Here is a 23,880-nt window from a genome sequence, read left to right on the forward strand (position 1 = left end):
GGTGTATCTGAACAAGGCTGGGCAGTTTGGGAGGCTGCTACAGGCTTAGTAGTTGGCTCTGAAAAAAACAAAAGAACAAAATCCAGACTTGTGTCTGTCAATTTCTGTGGTGTAAATGCTCTCACTATAGCCAATTTCAAGCTACCAATAGGATGACAATGAACTTGGAGAGGGGAAGTGATGCACACCATTGTGTCTGGTGGGAACCACTCAAGTGATCTCATCGGCTGAGCCACCCTAGGTCCCCAGCTGTTCCTAATTCAAAGAGAACCAGAGAAGAAGCTGGGCAGGACAGCCACCTTCATCCAAACATGTGTTCCTCTGGAGGCAAAGCAACCGTCTTCCCAAAAGAGAGGAGGATTTGACTGGATTGGGTGTCCTTTTCCATGTGTGTGGCGCCCTATGGGGCAGGGTTTGCCTCAGGTCACTTCCAGGCCTGCCCCACTGCACTGGGTAACCAAGACCCACTGCCCCCTGGACTGCGCGGCTGTGACTATCCTGGGACCTTTATTGAAAAACCCTGTTAGAACCCCTTTCCTCAGAGGACCTTCCTGTACACGTTGTTCAGCCTGCCTGTCAGGCCCTACTGATTTCCATAGGGATGGCACCAGATCCAAGAGGCTGAAGAAGAGACCCAGAGCCAGCATCGAGACCTAGGGCTTCATTAGAGGGAAACTTACATACAGGGATGGACCAGTCGTTGTTGGATGGACAGGAGAACCTCAACTGCTTGCAAAAAGCATGTGGTTTATGTAGCATTTTTCCCTGGCACCTCCCCCTAACAACCTCCCTCCACCTGACAACCTTCACATACCCGAAACACAGGGCCTCAATCCCCCGTTTGACCTGCATTCCATAGGATGGGGCCACGGGCTCAGATGCTCCTCAGATAAGGAATGAATCTCTGGGTTGGCCACTCCCAGGTTCCTTAGCTTAGAGCCCTGAACACGTTTTCTTCTCAGACCATGGGGTCATTCTCAGGGTGTGCTTCAGTTACGCTGTTGCTCTCAGGTGCATCTACCACCCACTGCCGCATAACCTTCCAAAACCTCAGGGGTAGCTGTTATCATCCTTCTTTTGCAGGTGAGGAAACTGAGCCTTAGAAGGAGATCACTCCCCCAAGGCCACACAGCTAGTTCCAGATCTCATGTTAGTTTCACTGAACTAGTGGCACTGATGACAAAACAGTTGACATTTGGGCAATTCCCTGGCGGGTGCTGTGCCAAGCATCTTCTTCCTGAAACCACCAAGAGTAAGTTCTCCAACATCTCTAAGCTACAGTTTCTCCTGGAAAGACTGGATAAGATGCAGTGCACCAGGGCTTAGCGCAAGACTGGATACACATTCTAAGGAACACCACGGAACAAACGTTATAGAAGAGATCGACTGTTTTGGGCTTCCTTGGGAGAAGACATCTAGACCTGCTTGAGTCAAAAGATGCCTTCATGGCCAGAGTGTCTGCTGAGCCTGGTGTCACTCAGGGAGAGAAAACAACTCTGCAAAACAGCTCAAGGGACTCAGTGTTACTCAGGAAGAACTGGGAGGGGAAGAGAGGTGGGGACAGGTTGGAGGGGAAAACAGCTCTCTAGTGATGACTAGGGTTCCCAGGGGGGCAAACACTACTGTGGGGACTTAGAAAAATCTTCATGTTATTTGCTGAGAGGCTGAGATGTGCCTTCCTTCCCTTGTGCCCCAGAAAATTTTCAGTAAAGTTATTATTTCTCTCTTATATAGTTATGCAAGTGTATTCTTCTTGGGAAACACTGATGTTGATGGTGGTGATGATGATGATGGTGATGGTAAAGACAGTGGTGAGGGTGGTGGTAGTAATGGTGATGATAATGAGGATAAGGGTGATTGTGATGATGATGGTGGTGGTGATGATGATAATGATGGTATGGTGATGGTGATGATGATGGTGTTGATGGTGATAATGATGAGGATGAGGGTAATGTTGATCATGATGGTGATGATGGTGATGGTAATGATGACATGACAATTATGCTGATGTTGATGGTGATGGTGATGATGATGGTAATGGTGATGATGATGGTGTTGATGGTGCTAACAATGAGGATGAGGGTGATGGTGATGATTATGGTGATGGTGGAGATGGTGATGATGATAATGATGATGTGATGATGAAGGTGATGATGGTGATGGTGATGATGATGGTGTTGATGATGGTAATGATGAGGATGAGGGTTATGGTGATGGTGATGATGGTGATGGTGATGGTGACGATGATGGTGTTGATGGTGGTAATGATGAGGATGAGGGTTATGGTGATGGTGATGATGGTGATGGTGATGGTGATGATGCTTGTTTTGATGATGGTGATGATGATGGTGATAATGATGATGCCTGATATGGTTTGGCTCTGTGTCCTCATCCAAATCTCATCTTGAATTAGAATCCCCATAATCCCTATGTGTCAAGGGTGGGACCAGGTGGAGGTAATGGAACCATGGGGATGGTTCCCCCCATGCTGTTCTGGTGATAATGAGGGAGTCTCAGGAGATCTTGTGGTTTTATAAGCATCTGGCATTTCCTCTGCTGGCTCTCATTCTCTCTCCTGCCGCCCTGTGAAGAGGTGCCTTCTGCCATGATTGTAAGTTTCTTGAGGCCTCCCCAGCCATGCAGAACTGTGAGTCAATTAAACCTCTTTTCTTTATAAATTGCCCAGTCTCTGGTATTTCTTCATAGCAGTGTGAGAACGAAATAATGCAATGCCAATGGTTGCTAATACTGGGGAGGGGAGCTTTAGTTTTAGTTTAACTTTACTGAAATTATCCCATTTCATCTTAACAGAACCCCTTTGAGGTGTGCACCACTATTGTTGAGTCTCATGTACAGGTTGTACCAGGTGAAAGAGCTGCTCATGTGAGCACAGGAGTCCAGGGGCAGCAAGGAAGGGGATGTCTGGAAATTCTGAGGCTCACTACCACCCCCATGAGGAGGGACGGCTGTTCTGCTTCCTATGCATGGAAGCCAAGGTCCAGAAAGGGAGAGAAGCTAGCCTGAGTTCACAGAGCTGGGGGTAGCAGAGACAAGGTGGGAACCCAGGCAGGTTCGAGCTTTCACTAAACACCTAGGTAAGTGCTAGGAATGCAGAGATGAATCAGACAGACCCAGTCCCTGTCCTCAGGAGCTCCTGGTCTGTTGATGGAGACAGGCACATAAACTGATGGCAGGAGAGGAACAAGGAGGCATACCCTGCGGAGGGGCAGGGAAAGCTTCCCAGAGGAGGTGGCAACTGGTCCTGGGGAGAAGGGGAACCACATTCAGATAGTGGGCCCATGGAGGCCAGCAGGCAGGGTCATGCATGAGCAACCCTCATAGTCTCAGCCATGACCCCATCCTGAGTCTCAAACCTTCAGTTGGCCAAGCAGGATGGCAGCCTCAGCAGTCACTGCTTCCAGACCTACTTTTAGATGCAATTGAGCATTAAAACCAAACACATTGTCAAGATAGTGGCCAACTTGGATCCCTTCCATGAGCAGGCCCTCTTTGCTACACCAAAATAGAAGAAAATTGCTCTCTTTCTGGATGACATGGACTTCTGGCAGAGGCTTTGACTTCAGTGGACAGAGGCCAGATCACGACCCAGCCCTTGGATGACCTGGGCGCATCAGTGCTTCCTACCAAATATAGCATAAAAATGCATGCAGAAAGACGTTGCAGTTCATCTCATAAAAAGGCAGCTTCCTCCTGGGGCAGGCCATGGTGCCAGGCATGTGCGAGCAGGCTGACCTCAGAGAGGAAGCAGAGATCCCACTTGCTGCAGTGAGTATGCTCAAGGTAGTTTGCTATTGTATTTATGACTAAGTTGAAAGTCACTGGATCTAAGGCCTGGGAAGACTTTTTGGACCATCTTAGCAATACACAAATTATCATAGCCCCAAGTTACTTATCATGAACTCACCATGTGCAGATACTGCACTGAAGGCCTACATTTTAGGCATTATCCCCATATAACCACCCATGAGATGGATAATTTATTATTCCATTTCATGGATGACAATATTGAGGCTCAAAAGGGGTAAGTAATTTGTCCTACTAGTTGGTAACTAGGTGGTTTGGAATTTGAATTCAAATCTGTTGAATCCCAAGACTATGAACTTAATTTCCCCATAACATTGTTCCTCTTTCTTGCAGTTCATCCTCCTCTTATTCATTCCCAAAGCCCAGCTCAAATGTCACCTCCTCCAGGAAGCACACCCTGTCTGCTAGATTGGATTGGATGCTTCCTCTCTCAGAGCAGTTATCACACTAAGATGCTTTCTCTGCCAGACAGAGATCCCCTGGAGGCCAGGGACTGTGTGTGGCCATCTCTGTTAGCCTTCAAGCCCAGACCAGGCAACTCCCTCTGGAAAGGTCTGTGATGCCAACTCGGAAGGATCAATGAAGCTTTTCGTTCTATAGGAAAGGAAACTGAGGTCTAAGGGGAGGGGCTGTGGCCAAGTTGCGTGGTGTGGTGATCAGAGTCTTAGATTCCATGGTCAGAGTGACATGGATTGCAATTCACACACTGCCACATTTTATTTTACTTTATTTTGAGACAGGGTCTGGCTCTGCTGCCCAGGCTGGAGAGCAGTGGCACGATCTTGGCTCACTGCAGCCTCAACCTCCTGGGCTCAAGCAATCCTCCCATCTCAGATTCCCAAGTAGCTGGACCACAGGCATGTGCTACCATGCTGGCTAGTTTTTTGATTTTTTATAGAGACAGGGTTTCCCTATTTTTCTCAGGCTGGTCTTGAACTCCTGTACTCAAGCAATCTTCCTGCTTTGGCCTCCCAAATTGCTGGGATTACGGACATGAGCCACCGCACTGGGCCTCTGCCATGTTTTAGACACTCTGGTATGGACAAGCTACCTGAGCTGTCTGAGCCTTCATTTTCTAATGCACGTTGTTAGGATGCAGACACTGCTCTTATCCCAGGGTTACTGTGAATGTGGAACCAAAAATCAAGCCTTTCAAGCCCTTAGCATGGTGTATGGTGAACACTCAGGGTTCCGCAAGTTATCGTTTCTATTGACATGAGAAAGCAAAACCAAACCAGATTTCATTGCCACACAGACTAGGGACAAAACAGACTTACTTCCTTGTTTTGCCTACAAAAGGCCTGTACCACTGTGCCCCAGGAGTAATTTTTTTCACTTTTAAAGTTTGTGGCAAGATATATGTATATATGCATCACACACACATATATATCTTATATATATATATCATATATGTATCTTTTATATATCTTATATATGATCTATATCTTATATATGGTATACATAACATATCACATAAAATTTACCATTTAACCATTTAAAAACATATTTTATTGTGGTAAAATACACATAACATAACATTCAGCATCAGAATCCATTTTCAGTGTAGAAGTCGGTGGTGTGAAGTGCATTCACTTTCTCGTGCAGCCATCACCACCATCTACTCCAGAGCCCTCTCACCTCGTAAACGGGAGCTCTGTTCTCGTTGAACACTCACTCTCCGTCCCCTGACCCCCAGTCTCTGGCGCCCACCATTCTGCCTTCTGTGTCTGCATCTGCAGACTCTGGCATTCATGTTAGTGGCATCATGCAGTACTTGTCCTTTCCTGAGTGGCTTATCTCACTGAGTACAGTGTTTCGAGGGTCAGCTGCGTGGAGGCACATGTCCGTGCATCCTTCCTTTTCACGGCCGAGTGCCATTTCACTATACGCATAGGCCGTGTCTTGTTTATTCACCCATCTGTCAATGGACACCTGTGTTGTTTCCAGGACATGACTTTGTGAATCTGCAGGAATTGATCAGCTGACTATGCAGATCATATGATCACATGATCATATATGATCAGCTGACTTTAGTGAATCAATGAATCCCACTGAACCACCTGCGCTGTGCCTTGGCACAGGTGTATTCGATCTGCACTGTGTATATGGAGATACGGCACAGGCACATGGTGCACAATCCATCGACGTGCATGTTCCAGTTGTGCACATGTATTCGTGAACATGCACATGTATGTGTGTGCAGGGAAAAACAGGTGTCTGCGTGAGTGGACACAGGGCTGGAGGGAAGGCGGGCTAGACAGCTGCCAGGGGCACCAACACCACTAGAAATGAAGCAACAAGACCACTGCATTGGTTGGCACTCTTTTTCATTACTTTTATTATACTTTAAGTTCTGGGGTACATGTGCACAACGTGCAACTTTGTTACATATGCATACATGTGCCATGTTGGTCTGCTGCACCCATTAACTTGTCATTTACATTAGGTATATCTCCTAACGCTATCCCTCCCCCTCCCCCCACCCCACGACAGGCTCCAGTGTGTGATGTTCCCCACCCTGTGTCCAAGTGTTCTCATTGTTCAATTCCCACCTATGAGTGAGAACATGCAGTGTTTGGTTTTCTGTCCTTGAGACAGTTTGCCCAGAATGATAGTTTCCAGTTTCATCCGTGTCCCTACAAAGGACATGAACGCATCCTTTTTTATGGCTGCATAGGTTCCATGGTGTATATGTGCCACATTTTCTTAATCCAGTCTATCACTGATGGACATTTGGGTTGGTTCCAAGTCTTTGCTATTGTGAATAGTGCCACAATAAACATATGTGTGCATGTGTCTTTATAGCAGCATGATTTGTAATCCTTTGGGTATATACCCAGTAATGGGATGGCTGGGTCAAATGGTATTTCTAGTTCTAGATCCTTGAAGAATTGTCACACTGTCTTCCACAATGGTTGAAATAGTTTACAGTCCCACCAACAGTATAAAAGTGTTCCTATTTCTCCACATCCTCCCCAGCACCTATTGTTTCCTGAGTTTTTAGTGATCGCCATTCTAACTGGTGTGAGATGGTATCTCATTGTGGTTTTGATTTGCATTTCTCTGATAGCCAGTGATGATGAGCATTTTTTCATGTGTCTGTTGGCTGCATAAATGTCTTCTTTTGAGAAGTGTCTGTTCATATCCTTTGCCCACGTTTTGATGGGGTTGTTTGATTTTTTCTTGTAAATTTGTTTAAGTTCTTTGTAGATTCTGGATATTAGCCCTTTGTCAGATGGGTAGATTGTACAAATTTTCTCCCATTCTGTAGGTTGCCTGTTCACTCTGATGGTAGTTTCTTTTGCTGTGCAGAAGCTCTTTAGTTTAATTAGATCCCATTTGTCAATTTTCGTTTTTGTGGCCATTGCTTTTGCTGTTTTAGTCATGAAGTCCTTGCCCATGCCTATGGCCTGAATGGTATTGCCTAAGTTTTCTTCTAGGGTTTTTATGGTTTTAGGTCTAACATTTAAGTCTTTAATCCATCTTGAATTAATTTTTGTATAAGGTGTAAGGAAGGGATCCAGTTTTAGCTTTCTACATATGGCTAGCCAGTTTTCCCAGCACCATTTATTACATATGGAATGCTTTCCCATTTCTTGTTTTTGTTAGGTTTGTCAAAGATCAGATGGTTGTAGATGTGTGGTGTTATTTCTGAGGCCTCTGTTCTGTTTCATTAGTCTATATCTCTGTTTTGGTACCAGTACCATGCTGTTTTGGTTATGGTAGTCTTGTAGCATACTTTGGACTGAGGTAGTGTGATGTCTCCAGCTTTGTTCTTTTGGCTTAGGATTGTCTTGACAATGAGGGCTCTTTTTAGTTCCATATGAGCTTTAAAGTACTTTTTTCCAAATCTGTGAAGAAAGTCATTGGTAGCTTAATGTGGATGGCATTGAATCTGTAAATTACCTTGGGCAGTATGGCCATTTTCACGATATTTATTCTTCCTATCCATGAGCATGGAACATTCTTCCATTTGTTTGTGTCCTCTTTTATTTCGTTAAGCAGTGATTTGTATTTCTCCTTGAAGAGGTCCTTCACATCCCTTTTAAGTTGGATTCCTAGGTATTTTATTCTCTTTGTAGCAGTTGTGAATGGGAGTTCACTCACGATTTGGCTCTCTGTTTGTCTGTTATTGGTGTATAGGAATGCTTGTGATTTTTTCACATTGATTTTGTATCCTGAGACTTTGCTGAAGTTGCTTATCAGCATAAGGAGACTTTGGGCTGAGATGATGGGGTTTTCTAAATATGCAATTGTGTCATCTGCAAGCAGGGACAATTTGGCTTCCTCTTTTCCTAATTGAATACCCTTTATTTCTTTCTCCTGCCTGATTGCCCTGGTCAGAACTGCCAACACTATGTTGAAAAGGAGTGGTGAGAGAGGGCATCCCTGTCTTGTGGTTGGCACTCTTTCGGAAGACGTGGAAGGGTGTGTGGAAGGATGCTGGCAAGGTGTTTGATGAGGAGAGTCAGAGCCCTTGAGTGGCTCTTCTGCAAACAGCCGGGTAGAGTGTCAGACCGTGAAGTTTGTGTCCAGCCTCTGCCAATATTCTTCTCTTTCTTCTTCCCCTCCCCCTCCCCTTCGGCCTCTCCACCTTCTACCTCCAATTTCTCCTCCCCCTCCTCCTCCTCCTTCTTTTAACAACCTTTTAAACATACAGAAACCAGTCTTATCTTCTAGGCCATATAACAACAGGCTGTGTGCTGGATGTGGTCTGCAGGCTGCAGTTTGCAGACATCTGCCTAGGATAAATGGCTGGCCTGGGAAATCCCTTCTGAGAAGGATGAGGTCTGTTATGTGTATGTAACATTGGGATGTGTTACATGTATGTACTATGGTGTATTTAACATGAGGATAAGTAATATTAAAAGGACAATAACCAAACATTTTTCAGAACAAATGAAAGCCATAAATAATCACGTTGTGACAAAGCTGAAACACTGAAGACAGAGAATCTTTTTTTTTTTTTTTTTTTTTTTTTTTTTTTTGAGACAGGGTCTCACTCTGTTGCCCAGGCTGGAGTGCAGTGGTGCTATCACAGCTCACTGCAACCTCTGTCTCCTGGGCTCAAGTGATCCTCCCACCTTAGCCTCCCAAGTAGCTGGGACTACAGGCTCGTGCCTAATTTTTAAATCTTTTGGTAGAGACGAGATTTCCCTATATTATCCAGATTGGTCTCCAACTCCTAGGCTCAGGTGATCCTCCCGCCTCGAACTCCCAAAGTGCTAGGATTATAGGCATGAGCCACGGTGACAGCCTAACGAGAGAACTGTAAAAGCCACTAGAGAGAAAAGACCATTTGCCTACAAGGCTGACAGTTATACTTTGGCATGCTTCTGCCCCTACCACAACAGAACCCGCTGGCAGAACCAATGGCAGGTGACAGAAATCAGAACCGAGACTGTGGTGTATTTTAGATGCAACAGTGTGACAGGCCGGATGATATGCAACAGTGTGACAGGCCGGATGACAGATTCATAGGTTAACTACATTTTCTATTTGCTATGTGCTTGAAATATTTCATGATCTTAAAATGTTCCTATCTAAAATATAAACAAGGTGAAAAGAGGTTAAACTGTGGGTTCTGAGGCTGCAGAACATCTAATGCATTGAAGCAAGTCAGGTGTGCGTTCCCGCGGGGGTGTCCTGTGCTGCAGATGCTGCCTGTGGGGTTTCCACGCACCCATCGCCCCACCCTGTTAACCGCGTCTTACTGCAAGTGCCGTAGTTCTTTGCGTGGGTCCTCCCCTCTGCGCTCACCCAGGGCCTGCTGGAGGGGCTGGGCCACTCATGTCTTCTAGAGCAGCACTTGGCCAGGGATGACAGGAGTGGAGGAGGAACACCCAACTCCCTCTCCCCTCGGTGGGCAAGGCTGCCATGTGTCCCACACACTACCGCAGAGGTCGTAGAAGGATAGTGCCTGGGCACCCACCAGGGCAGCCTGAAGAAGGCACGTGGGCTCCTTTCCCTCACCGTCTCGCTTCCCCGCTCTCCCACTAGGGCTCCCAGGGATCACCTCTCAATAAATCACTCACACCTGAATCCTTGATTCAGGCCCGGCTTGGGGCCCCTGCCCTAGACAGCGTGTGTACGAATGCTCACACGTGTGTGCCTGGCCCTCAGCTCCCACCAGGTCTTCTTTCCCCAAGATTCCACAACGTGGCATTTATTCTGCACACCTGTCGACCCACAACAAGACTATCAACACTGTTGACCATAAGGAGGAAGAGGGTCCTGGGTGGTGATATCCCCTGCAGGGAAAGCCGATGGCGGGCAGGAGGAGAGATGGGGAAGGGGCTGAGAATGCAGGAAGCCTGGTCACGGGCGGGGATGGGAGGCCTCATCCCAGGGGGGCCTGTTTACAGGGCGGGGCATTGCCAGGGGCCTGGTTTCCGGGAGGGGGCTGTCACAGGGGGGCTGGTTGCAGGGAGGGGGCCATCGCAGGTGTCCTGGTTGCAGAGGTACTGGCCACAGCAGGGTGTGGTCGCAGTGGGGCCTGGTGTTGGAATGACAGAAGGAAGCTGGGCATGTGGAGAAGGAGCTGGGCAGGTGCCTGAGCCAGAGGAGACCTGGCTGGGAATGCATGAATCCTGGGAACTGACTGTGGAGGGGACTCTAAAATTAGCTGGCCCACGAAGCTGAGCCGAGGAACAAATTTACCCAAAGTGTCTCAAGCCCCTCACGGTCTCTGGGGCTCCTGTGGACCTGAGGCAGGGTGAGGAAGGCTGCATCTGGAGGTGGGGGGTAGGGGTACACACAGCAAGGAGCGTTCCTTGGTCTCTGAGTCAGCATCAGAGCAGGGCTGAACTGGAGGGAAGGCGGAGCCACAGTACAGATGCAAAGGGAAACGTTTGGAAAGATGCCGTACTCCTCGGTAACCTTGCAATCACGTTTCAGGTCACGAACTCTCTAAAAGCAGGCTTTGCTTCATTTCAGTGAATGTGAAAATATACAAAGGGCCTTGCCGGCCACCCTTGGCTGGAGTTGCCCCCAGCTTCCTGAGCTTCTCACATTGCCAGGCGCTGGTACAGAGCCCAGCCTTGCAGGTGGTGAGGAGGCCCTGCAGGGGCATATTCTCTCTGCGTGTGTGTGGCGGGAACATGCCATGCCTATACTCTGCCATCCAGAGACTCAGGTGTGGCCAACCAAACATGAAGCGTGGTGTCACCTGCCCCCTTGCTTAAGGGCCAGGAGCCCCGGGAATGCCCCAGCCATAGGAGAGTGGAGGAGCAGAACAGGTCTGTTTGGAAAGGGTTTCTCTCCTGAAGCAGGAGTGGGGACAGCAGCTCTGCGGTGCCTGCTGTGGCTGGGCCCTCAGACATGTCCACATCTGTCATATCCAGGAGGCCCTCCTTAGACCATGTCATTCACGTTCAAGGTCAGAGCATGCTGTACATCTGCCCCTGCAATCTCCTTGGCAATGGCAGGAAGGTGTCTTGGGGAACAGGAGGCTTTTTCTCGTTTCACCAAGACATGCATCAGGCCAGAGGCGAGGAGGATTAGGTAATTGTAACAACTCTGTGAGATGCATGTTAAACACTCCGTTTTACAGATAGGGAAACTGAGGCTCAGAGAGATTGCTAAACCTGACAGAGCCAGGGTTTGGCTCTGAACGGGGGCTTACACCAACTGAAGATTCTGACAATTTCTGTAAGATGCATCTCAGTTGAGAGTGCAGGAGCCGCAGCTGAAGGACCGGGGAAAGGAGGCTATAGAGGCACCAGGAGACCAGCACCACAGCAGGGCCTCCTGAGGTTTGCAGGTTTGGAGCATGGAGTGGGAAGAGGGAAAGAAAACCCACAGGTGGATTTGAGACTTGGTTTGCAGATGAGCTGAACTGGGTGGTGGCAAGAAGCTCTCCAGCTCTCCTGGAGACGCCAGGTCTCCAGGCAGGGATCGACATTTCAAAGGAAGGCGCTCTTCATTGGGGATTGGAAGGCAGCCTCCGTACCCTCTCCCCTCGGGTGACCCCTCAAGTGAAACCTGGTGGTAGACACACCTGCCTGGCACCCACAGGTCAAGGCCAGCTTCTCTTTCAGGACAGAGACTAGAGATGTCCAAGAAAACCCACACAGGTGCTTAGCTGAATCTGCCAGGTCCTCCAGCTATATGTTCAAACAGACACACAGGACCAGCAGACCCTAGAGTAAGACCAGTGGCCAGAAGGCAGTCTGGGGTGGACAAGAGCTGTGGAGAAAACATAGCCCACCGTGCTTTCTGACAAGTTGTATCGAAACCATATTAATTACTATCCCCAGAGAGATTTCAGATTTTGTATCCATAAAATGAGAATAGGCTACTATAAAAATTTTTTGAAAGAAGCAATCTGAGGATAAGAAGGAGTTCATGAAAAAACTAAAATAGAAGGAAAAGTCAAGATAATCTTTCTGAATTTATATAGCCAAAGGCAAAGAGGTAGAAAACTCGGAGTAATAAAATGGTAATATCTAAAGGCATATTTTGAGTGGGTGTCATATACTCTTGAATCATTCACTCTCCAAGTGAGAATTATAATGATCTCCATTTAACAGATGAGAAAACTGAGGAAAGAGAAATTAACTAACTTGGCAATGGCCACATAGCTAGAAAGTTTCAGAGCTGAAATACAAATGCAGATTGTGTGGTTCCAGATTCTGTACTCTAAACATAATATTATATTGATTCTAGAACAACCTAGGAGGGCAACGTTTGTCTAGTAGAAGTCCAGAAAAACCCAATGAGTGATACCGCTAAAGCTGTGCTAGGGGGTAATTTATACTTTTCAGCATATGTATTAAAGTTCTTGAGAGGCAAATTAAACCCAAAGTAGAAAGTAGAAGACAAGAAATAACAAAGGTAAGAGCAGGAATTAATGAAATAGAAAGCAAAGGCACAATGAAAAGGATCAACACATCCAAATTTGGTTCTTTAAAGAGCAATAAAATTTATAACCCCCAATAAAACTTGAGAGAGAGAAAGAACAAATAGGAAAGTAAAAATGAAAATGGAGACATAATTGGAGAAACTGAAGACATTAAAGAAATAAAAAGAGGAAATTATACACAAGTTTATGTTGATACATGTGACGTTTTAGATGAAATGAACACATTCCCAGATAAATACAACTTACCTAAACAGACACAAGAAGAAATGGAAAATCTAAATAGTCCTATAACTATTCAAAAATATTAAATCCATAATTTAAACCATTCCACAAAGAAGACTCCAAGAACAGATGTCAGTTCTATTGCCATTTAAGAGAGAAAGAATGCCAACCTTATACAAACTCTTCCACAGAACAGAAAATAAATCTACTGTCTTAACAAAATTTTGAGTATACAGTACCATATAGCTGACTATAGAAACCATGTTAAACAATAGATCACTAGAACTTACTCATCTTGTGTAACTGTAATTTTATAACCATTGAACAGCAATTTCTCATATCTCTCTCTTCCCATCCCATGGTAACCACCATTGTGTTGTCTACTTCTACACTTTTAACTGTTTTAGATGCCTCATATAAGAGGAATCATGCAGTATTTGTCCTTCTATGACTGACTTGTTTCACTTACCATAATGTTTTCCAGATGTATCCACAAGAGAAGAAATTTTAAATCCATAAAACAAAGAGTTCATTTCTACAGTATATAAAACAACTCCTGCCACACAGTAAGAAAAAGGCAACTCAAGAGAATAATGGGCAAGACTCAAACAGGTACTGCTCCAGAGAGGACATCTAAATGACCAATAAATACAGTACTTTAGAAGTTGCCAGATCTCCCTCATTAAGAATCATGGAATTGCAAATTGAAATCCATGAGTTACCACTGCATGCCCACAGAATGCCTCACATCTGAGAATGACAGCATCAAGTGTTGGTGAGGATGTAGAGCAACAGGAACTCACACACACTGCTGTTGGGAGTGCAAGTTAGTCAAACCACTTTGAAAAGTTTGCATTTCTACCCAAACTGAATATATGTATACTATATGGGCCAGCAGCTTCAGTCCTAGAAGTATGCCAAACGGAGATACTTGCACAAGTCACAAGACACATGTATGAGGATGTTACATAATGATGTGCCATAGCCCCAAGTTAGAAACACCCCAAGTGGCCATCAATGGGAGACCAGGTAAAGGAATTGCCATATGTTCCCAGAGCAGTATAAATTACTATACAATGGTGGACATTGGTAGCCTTCAGCTGCACACATCAACATGGATGAATCTCACAAATGTAATGATGAGCAGAAGCCAGATGCAAGTGAGTACATCTGTGTAATTTCATGTGAAAAATGCAGGCAGCATGCAACTGTGCTTAGCAATGCGTGCTTAGGTGGCAAAACTATAAAGGGAAGGAGGCAGTCACCTCAAGAGGCAGGATGTCAGTGACCTTTGTGGGAAGACGGCTGTTGATGGGCTGGGCTGAAGGGAAGTTCCAGGGAGTCAGGACTTGGGTGCTGGTCATGTGGGGTTTGCTTTGTGATAGTGCATTGGACTGTTAGGTTTGTGGCACATTGTTACATGTGCCACACTTGACAGTAAAAATGATTTTGAAAAAATAAAACTGTTTCAAGCATATCTGTCAGCTTTTAGAACGGTCACCCCATGTGTGCTGTGCCCATGCACACATGCATGAACTCATGTGAGTTCTGAGTGTACATACATGTGCTGTGGCATGCACACATGCATCTGAGGGTGCAAATTCATGTGAGGTGGAAGTGTACACACTTATATGTGCTGTGCCACGCAAATGTATCTGAGTGTATGTGTACTCATGTGAGCTGTGCTTGCACTCACATGTGCTGTGCCGTGCATACATGCATCTGAGTGTGCACACACATGTGAGCTGTGAGCACACATACTTGTGTGTGCTGTGCACATCCTTCTGATGTTTGCCTCGCCTGGGTTTGAAGGGCCGGGCTTGCTGGTTTGGGAGAATTTGCAGAGAAACCTAACAGTCCAATGCACTATCATAAAGCAAACCCCAGATGACCAGCACCCAAGTCCTGACTCCCCAGAACTTCCCTTCAGCCCATCCCATCGACAGCTCTCTCCCCACAAAGGTCACTGACATCCTACCTCTCGAGGTGATTGCCTCCTTCCCTGGCATTTTTGGGCAGACACAGGAGGTCAAGAAGGTGATCCGAGCTGAGGTGTCAGGGCCTGTACCCTGCAACGTGTGAACAGTTGTCAAAGGAGAATGGCGGGTTAGGGAGTGTTTTGCAGATCAACCTGCGACCTCTCCTCTGGACCCCAGAAGGCAAAAGGGAGCTCTTTGGGGACAGGAAGTTGAGTGCGGATTGTGACCACTGTGTGGGGTGATGATAAAACATCAGAGGAGAGGACTTGGGCAGCTCAGGGAGAGGGCAGCTCTCAGTTGGTGAGAGGTGAGATAAGGGCTCTTTTCCTCTAGGGAGCCATGGAGGGTGGCTCCAGAGCCCAGGGAGGAGGGGTCCCTTCTTCCGAAGTGAGAGGAGGGAGTGGGACAGAGGCAGGAACTAGCGACATAAAGAGGAGAGGGGGTTTCCCCTTGGAGGTTCTCCTGCCTGGGGTGTCCCTGGAGCCTGGAGAGGTCCTGGGAGAGGGGCTCAGTGACAGCTGCATGGGTGCAGGGCAGTACATGGGCTGTTCCTTCGGAGGGGATATCTGCAGAGTGAAGGTTGCTCCTCCACTTTCAGAGAGGATCCTGAGTCTTAGAGAATCAGTAGCTATGAGGAGAGTGGGGCCATTTTCCTCCCATTCCCGCCTCTTCTTCCTACATCTTCCCATGCCTGGCATCCTGGCCTTCCTGGATACTGGATTTTGGGGTTTGCTTGGAGTGACATGGCAACATGGGCCCCAGAGTTATAGAGCTGAGATGAACTTTCAAGCCCACGAGTCTCATTCAAACTAAGACCCATTCACTGAACACCTGCTCTGCCCTGGCGCTGGGGTTGGCTCTGGGGACATGGCTGGGGTTTAAGCAAAGTTCATGAGCTCCTGGAGCCAATATTTCTAGGGGGTGGGGAAGCAAGAAGCAGTCAACATCCAGAGGAACAAGCAAATAAGCCAGAAACCGGAGACCACGAGGGCCCTAAAGGGTCCCCAGGCCCTCGGCGCGGGCAGGGTGGGGCTTCCTGGAGGGAATGAAGTTGGAGGCCAGCTTGAAGAGCAGGTGCGGTTCCTGTGGCTGCCATAACAAATGACCATGAACCTCGCCGACTAACACAGCACACACTCCTTCTCTCACAGTCCTGGAAGCCGGAGTCTACAGTCAGTCTGTCTAGGCTAAGGTCAAGGAGTCAGTGGGGTGTCTCCTTCTGGGGGCTCTGAAGGGACCATTTCCTTGCTTTCCTTGCATTCCCAGCTACTAGAAGGTCCTCTGCATTCTCAGCCTCCCCCACAGAGCCCCCACCTGTCGCTCCATCATCCCACTTTCTAACTTCTGCTGACTCTTTCTGCATCCCTCTTATAAGGACCCTTGTGTCACATCAGGCCCATCCTACAATCAGGATCAGGCTATTTGCCTTGATCACATATGCTAAGTCTCTTTTGCCATATAAGACATTCCAGGGCTCCAAGGGTCATGACATGGATGCCTTTGGAGATCATTCTTCGGCCCAGCACAGAGGGAATGGTCAGGAGGAATGAAGCAGGTGTGGGTGCCAGCCCCAGGCACTCCTCTACTCCTTCAGCTCTGACCCATTCTGAAATTTCCATCTGTGCTCCTCTGTTCTGAACCCACTTACCCCAGAGGGAGCAGGCAGGGACTCTGGAAGGAAGATGTGTGACCCACAGGTGAGCTGTGGGAGGCAGGGCTGCCCTCCTGGAGGCACTGGCTGGGCCCCGCGTCAGGGCAGTGGAGGTCTGTCCTGCAGCAGCTGCACCATGGCTGCCTGATGGGACAGACGGAAGCCCAGCTCTGGTTACCTGGAGCCCAGCCACTGGCTCACGTGTGACCTGGAACAGGTCCTCACCCTCTCCAGGCCTCAGTTTCTGCCTCTGTCATGTGGGGTGTTGGGACATGGGGACCTGTGCCTGTGGGATTCTAGGTGTTCACTGAGGACCCAGCCTGGGGCAGGGCGCTCCTCCTGGCGGGCGCTGGCCTTGTGAGCATGCTGTTTACATCTTCATGGGACACGCGGAGGGGTGGGTGGCGGCTCAGCAGCTGGAACTGCACAGGAGCCAGAGGGTTGCACAATGGTGGGACAGCAGCTGGCGGGTTCTGCAAAGGTTGTTTTTTACCGAGTGCAGCTGGAGAGGCAGCCAGGGAGGCAGCTCCGCCCGGAGCGAACAGTCAGGTCTCGGGGGATGGGAGGACAGAGGTCTCAACCTCCCACTATGACAGGGCCAGCTGGGGTGGGTAAAAGGGCGACCCCCCACCAGGGGAGGGCTGTCTGAGTGTCACTGTCCCTCTTCCTCTGGAGGTGGCAGCCACAGGCCTCCTGGATGCAGAAGCCCAGAGCTGAAGGCCTCCAAAGAGGTCAGCTCAAGGGTGTCAGAACTGGGACCACAGCCCAGGCCTGCTCACTCCGAAGCTCAGAGACCCCCGTCCCACTTCCCCGCTTCACAGATGGGCATCCGGAGGCCATGGTCATTCGAAGCCAGGGGCAGAGAGCAGGAGGGTGGTAGGAGGCAACATCTCGGGGGCACATTCTGGCCTGGAGTGTGAAGAGTGTGAATAGGATCCTCCTCATGCTGTTTAATTCAGTGCTCACACAGCCAGTTTATCTCCTTCAATGGAACCCAAACTGTTAAGAAAACAACATCACGGGTCGGGCACGGTGGCCGTGAGCCACGTGGAATCCCAGCACTTTGGGAGGCCGAGGCAGGTGGATCACAAGGTCACCTGGCAACATGGTGAAACCCCATCTCTACTAAAAATACAAAAATTAGCCGGGTATGGTGGTGGGCACCTGCAGTCCCAGCTACTTGGGAGGCTGAGGCAGGAGAATTGCTTGAACCCGGAAGGCGGAGGTTGCAATGAATCAAGAACACACCACTGGGTGACAGAGTGAAACTCCATCTCAAAAAAAAAAAAAAGAAGGAAAACGACATTATCTCCATTTGACAGGTGGAGGAACCAAGGCTCAGAGGGTCATCTGAGCTCAGCCTCCTGACCTCACAGCCCCGCTGTGCTCCTCAGGCCCCCGCAACGGATCTCTGGACTCCGAAGCCAGGCTGCAAGGTGAACGCGACCCAGACAGAGCCAGGAGAGCACAGCCCGTCTGTGAGTGAGCAGGTGGGTTTGTGGTCTACTCTCCCCTGAGGCATTTGCGGGGCAGACACGGGGTTGAGAAGGTGGTCTGAGCTGGAGTGTCAGGGCTTGTCTCCCACAAGGTGGGAACAGTTGTCAAGGGAGAAGTGGCTTCATGTGATGGGCACTGATGCAGGGACAGTGTGAATGGGCAGAATCCCCAGACCCAGTTCCCCCAGAACCCACAGGACCCCAGAAATCACTAGAGTGACCCCTGACCCTTCAGATTTGGAAGAGCTGTGGGAATGGGGGTCATGGTTTCCCTGGTGGCCCTTGACACTCTCCCAAGTGCTCGCCTCTCCAATAATTGGTAAGGTCACAGCTCTCTATGCTCTCTTCCCGACCTCAGCCCCCCAACACCCAATAGGCTCCTCTTAGCCAGGGCCCAAAGACTCAGGGACAAGGGCCTACTCTCTGGGGCCACTGTGTGTGTGGAGAGCCCAGGCCACAGGTGGGAGTGAGAGCAGGGCCTGGAGGGTGGACATGGCTGCCTGAGCCTGGCAGGTGGATGGAAGCCTAGATGCGGCCAGAGTGGCTCGGGGCCTGGTGGGGGTGGCCCACTCTGGGTGGAGCAGAGGGTTGGGGGCAAGTTCACAGCTCTCAGTGCTCCACTTCCAGCTACTCTAGGCAGTGTCCCTGGACCTCCTGCTCATTGAAATTGCTCTCTGCCTCAGTTTACCCATTGCCAGGTGGGTGGCAGGGAGGGTGAAATAGCACAGATGTGGGAAAGGGTTCTTCATGTGACCAGACATGCACAGTGGGGCTTAGTGGGAGCTCCCCGTAAGCTGGGTGGCTTCCCAAGTGCTACACCTGTCACCTTGCATCCCGGGGCAACCAAGAGGTCAGCGCAGCAGAGCCAGCCTTCCTGTTGGACAGAGGCAGAGGCCACGGCAGGGAGAGGGACATCTCTTGCCCAAGACCATGAAGCTGGAAGTAAGTGGAGGAGCCAGGACTTGAGCCGGGCTGCCTGACTTGGAGCCGGCCCTCTGCAGAGCCACATGACCCTGAGGCCTGGTGTGCCCCAGTGCTCGGCTGTCAGAAACCCTTTAAAGGCCCATGTCTTTGCAGGTATACCCAGTCCTGTGTTAGATGGATCCCCAGGAAGAACCCTGGCCAGTGGTGGGCAGGCTGCCCCAGTGCCCTGCTGGCTGAGAACCACGTGCTTGTAAACTTTATTTTCCATACAGTAGAGAAACATACAGTACAAGCAACACTGGGAATCTGTTTTACAGCAAAGCTCACAAATGCCCCTTAAGACACACTTGTTCCCTGGATGAGGGGGTGATGCCCAGGAGCCCACTTGCCTCTGGGCGGCACTTCCATACGAGCAGCTGCTGCATCCCAGAGCTGCGTGGGAAGGGGAAGCCGGCTCAGTCCTCACACCCCACAGTTCCATGTCCACTGTCCTCTGCAGGCCGCCCCATGACCGCCTTGGGTTCCCCAGGCAGCAGCCAACTTCCCACGTGCTCCCCATGGCCTCCTGCCTGCCTGGGGAGGAAAACCTCACAGCAGGGCGGGGCTCAGCTCCGCAGCCAGGGGGCATTCACTCAGTGCCTGCTCCGGGCTGGACCCCCCACCCTGAAGGGATCAGATGTGACCTGTCCTCCAGGGACCCCAGGCTGGCAGGCAGCAGCCCTGGCCCTACAGCTTGGTAAGTCCTGGGGCAGGGGGAAGCTGGGCCTCAGGTCAGGTGGGCATTTGTCAGTGGGGAAGACATTTGGCAGCCCAGACCTGCAGTAGGAGGGGCAGGAGCAGGGGGTACTGCAGACGGGTGTTCACAGGGGCAGAGGCGGGAAGCTAGGAGAGGACGGGACCTCCAGGGAAGGCAGTTTTGTGAATATCCCAAGAACTTGGAAGTGACTTTCAGGAGCATCTGTACAAGGGGACGTTGGGCTTCCCTCCCTGCATTGGGAGGTGGATCCAATACTCCCCAAGCGGAAATTCGGGCCCCTGGCCAAGCCCAGCCTCCGCTCTGCCCCGGACAGCCAGGAGAAGGCTGCCGCCCTGCTGAGGACCGATGGTGGTCCTTCGTCCTGATCTCGGGGCGCGGTGCCCTCCGTTATCTGCAGGCTCTGGCGTGTGGCACTGGAGGAATGCGCCCCCTCACATGACCACCTCCGGTGCGATGCTGAAGAGGAGGTCATCGTTCCCCCGCCGCACCTCCAGCAAGAGAGGAGACTCGGTCAGCACGGCCTCCTGCAGCTCACTCGAGTCCACCAGAGGACGCCCGTTGACCTTGACGATGATGTCACCATCTTGGATGCCGCCTCTGCCAACAGGAGAGACGGGGTCACCACCCACAGCCTCCACAGGCACAACCCAGGACGAGGCACAGTCAGGGTCAATGACAACATTTCAACAAAAGTCGTTTCGATGGGAAAGGATAGTGCCCTGGCCCCAAAGCTCTCACATCAGAAGAAATCCAATGTCACATGACAGGCAAACGACCTTTCAAACTGCTTCTCCCATGCCTCAGAAGGGAGGGTTCAAGCTCCTGCTGCAGCCCTTCTAGCTGGGCTAGGCACTCTGTCCCCTTGAGCCTCAGTTTTCAGGTCTACAGTCCTATGTGAAACGTGCTTTGCAAATTACAAAGGCCCAGGAGTAGGTTCTGCTGTTACTGCAGTTACGAAGACTTCTATGTGAGAGGCAGAGCTCTCGGGGCCGGACTTCCTTCTGCATGAGGCTCACTGAGACCTCCCCACTGCCAGGAAGGAAGGTGATGGTACCGTGCTCAGCTGCGTGGGCACCAGCATCAGGACCCACACATGCTGGCTGTGTGACCTGGAAGAGTAACTTCTCTAAACCTCAGTCCCTCCATGTGTAAAATGGGTAAGGGCAAGAGCCTACGAATCCCTGGCTGCAGTGAGGATTAACTGAGATGATGCGTGTGGAAAATCTTACACCATCTCAACAATTTTTACTGCAGGCCTGCTGCGGGCAGGGCACGTGTGCCATCTGTGCTCATCACAGAGGGTCACGGAGGGCCTCCCACCCTCAAGCCTAGCCTCTGAGGACGCACAGTACAGTTGGCCCTTGAACAATGAACAACATGGGTTTGAACTGTGTGGATCCACTTATATGTGGATTTTTCCCAGTGCAGATGAAGACTGAGGCTAAGGAGGGGAGGCAACTGGTTCAGAGCCCTTCCTGGGGGTGGGTCAGCCATGCCAGCGTGTGGTAGTGTCGCTGCACGCCTGCCTCAGCCTATGGTGTTGCAACGCTTAACATTTCTTTAGTACTGGAAGACTTCAAAGAAAGCAGTGCTTTATCCATTTCATCTACAAAGTCTCCTGGATGTAGAAATCCCAGCACTTTGGGAGGCTGAGGCAAGGGGATCGCCTGAGGTCAGGAGTTCAAGACCAGCCTGGCCAACATGGTGAAACCGTGTCTCTACTAAAAATACAAAAAAACTTAGCAGGGTGTGGTGGCGGGCACCTGTAATCCGAGATACTCAGAAGACTGAGGCAGGAGAATCGCTCGAGCCTGGGAGGCAGAGGTTGCAGTGAGCTGAGATTGCGGCACTGCACTCCAGCCTGGGCAACAAGAGTGAGACTCTGTCTCCAAAAAAAAAAAAAAAAAAATAGGCTGAATTATCTCCATTTTACAATGAGAAAGGTGAGTTCCAGAAAGACCCAGGACTCAGGCTGGTCCCCAGCTGGTGAAAGAGTCTGGCTTAGAGTGGGCTCTTAGCCCAACAGGTACTCCTCAGTCTCTGCTTCTTGAAGGAAATGACATTGTGGACTTAGGATGGATATGGTCAGGGCTCTAGGGACCATTCAGCTCTCCAGCCTCCCCTGGCTTAGCAGACACACTAGAATTCACCTGCCCCTTCCCCGTCACTTTGCTGGGAAGCTCAAGGTCACATGAAGTCAGTGGGGCAGTCCCAGCCCAGACCTCACACCTGCCCCATGCCTCCAGCAATCTCCCTGTCTCCTCTGGCAGAGCCTACCTCTGAGAAGGCGAATTCGGCGCAACCTCTTGCACGTAAATTCCACTGCTGACCTCTGGGAAATCTGGGTTGCTGGCCTTCAGCTCATCCACCAGGCTGGAAAGAGTCTGCTGTCAAGGCCCCCTCCTCTGAGCCTTTACCCAGCTCCCTAGTGTGAAGCTGCCCCTCCCTCCCTCCGGCACCAGGCCAGAAGAGGAGCCTCCTCTGGGCCCCCACACTGCCCTGTCCCACCACTGGCCACTCTGTGTCCCCTACCAGATGTGCTTCTCAAGAGAAACATGGTAGGGATGGCTGGTTAGAAGCGTGAAGAGAGGAAAGAGTGGGTGGACAGGTGTGAGGAGGGGCGGAAGGACAGATGGATGGATGGAAGAAGGAATGATGATGGATGGGTGGATAGAAGGAGAAATGGACAGACAGGCAATGCTGAGTCATGGAATGGACAGCCAATGCTGAGTAATGGAACGGACAGACGATGCTGAGTCATGGTACGGACAGACGATGCTGAGTCATGGAATGGACAGACGATGCTGAGTCATGGAATGGACAGACAGAAGACTGGACAGAGTTGGGACGGACAGATAAAAGAGACAGACAGAAAGAAACAAAAGATAAATTGGTGTACTAAACGTTGATTATAATTTTTTTCAAATGTCACCCCTAGATTAGCAGAGTTGGTGAAACAGGAGGAATGACAGCTTTAGGGACTGTGTAGTTTGAATGGTCGCTTGAGTATTCTCGAGTTCTTCCTAAGCTCCCAATGCAGTGACCTCTCCCTTCTTCAAACCTCGAAGCTCAACTTTGCATTTCCAGCCTCCCTTCTATCCTGCCCCCGCTTCCTCTCCCCCAGCCCCTTCTTTCTTGCACTCATTCAGCATTTCTAGGCACCTGCTCTGCGGTGGACCTAGTATTGGGGCAGAGTGGAGGAATGAGCAGGTCACAGTCCTTGCTCCCAAGGAGCTGACAGCCAAGGAGGCAGGATGGGGTGAGGCAGTCCCACCACAGGTGATTCCGACACAGCAGGATGAGTTCAAGGCTGGGGAGGGAGGCCAGGGCTCTGTGCGCTATGAGGAGGCACCTTATCCCACTTGAGTGTCCTGAGAATGCAGAATGGTGTGCCCCCAAATTCATGTACACCCAGAACCTCAGAAATAGGACCTTTATAGATGTCATTGGTTGCAGATCTTGAGATGAGACCTTCTTGGTTTAGAGCGAGCCCTAACTCCAACGATGGATGTCTTCATAAGAGAAACAAGAGAGAGATGTGCACACAGATATTCAGAGAGAAAGAAGGTCAAGTGAAGACAGAGGCAGAGACTGCAGGGAGAGAGCCACAAGCCAAGGACACCTGGAGCCAGCAGAAGCTGGAAGGGGCAAGGAAGTAGCTTTCCCTGGAGTGTCAGAGGCAGTGCAGGCCTGCTGACCCCTTGACTTCAGACCTCCAACTTCCAGAACTGAGAGGGAACACATTTCTGCTGTTTTAAGCCACCAGGCTTATAGTAATTTGTTATAGCAGCCGCAGGAAAGAGATAGCGTCCTGAAAGAACAGAAGGAATCTATGAGGCAAAGAGGGAAAGGTCCAAGCAGAAGGACCGGCCTGAGCAATGATCAGAGGCCTGAGTGCATCGGCCCATCTGGGCACCTGCAAGGAGCTGAGCACAGCCAGCCACGGTCTGGAGGGAAGGCCAGGGTGAGAGATGAGAGGAAGGGGCAGCAGGCGACAGCACTCTTCAGATACTCGCCTTGGTGTGATCGTCCGCATCCGTATGCCGATGAAGCGCTTCTTCCAGTCTGGAAATGAAACACGGCGAGACTCTGTTAGGGCTGCTGCAAAAAGCCATCATCCTCCCTCAGGGGACAGGCAGAGGACAGAAGTTCCCCTGCAGGAC

The 23,880-nt window shown here is 49.9% G+C and overlaps 1 protein-coding gene across 1 annotated transcript in view; it reads right to left on the reverse strand.

Moving 5' to 3' along the window:
• Window positions 1–19,190: 19,190 nt before the first annotated feature.
• Window positions 19,191–23,880, reverse strand: part of HTRA3 (HtrA serine peptidase 3) — a 38,597-nt gene continuing 33,907 nt past the window's right edge. The window contains exons 7-9 of the mRNA XM_010384418.2: window positions 23,734–23,782; window positions 21,995–22,090; window positions 19,191–20,314 (exon numbers count right to left, since the gene is read on the reverse strand). Coding sequence (XP_010382720.1) covers window positions 20,149–20,314; window positions 21,995–22,090; window positions 23,734–23,782 — 311 coding nt within the window. The 3' untranslated portion in view covers window positions 19,191–20,148. The remainder of the gene's footprint in view (window positions 20,315–21,994; window positions 22,091–23,733; window positions 23,783–23,880) is intronic.

The sequence above is a fragment of the Rhinopithecus roxellana genome, chromosome 2 (genome assembly GCF_007565055.1).
Source record: "Rhinopithecus roxellana isolate Shanxi Qingling chromosome 2, ASM756505v1, whole genome shotgun sequence".
Lineage (NCBI taxonomy): Eukaryota > Metazoa > Chordata > Mammalia > Primates > Cercopithecidae > Rhinopithecus > Rhinopithecus roxellana.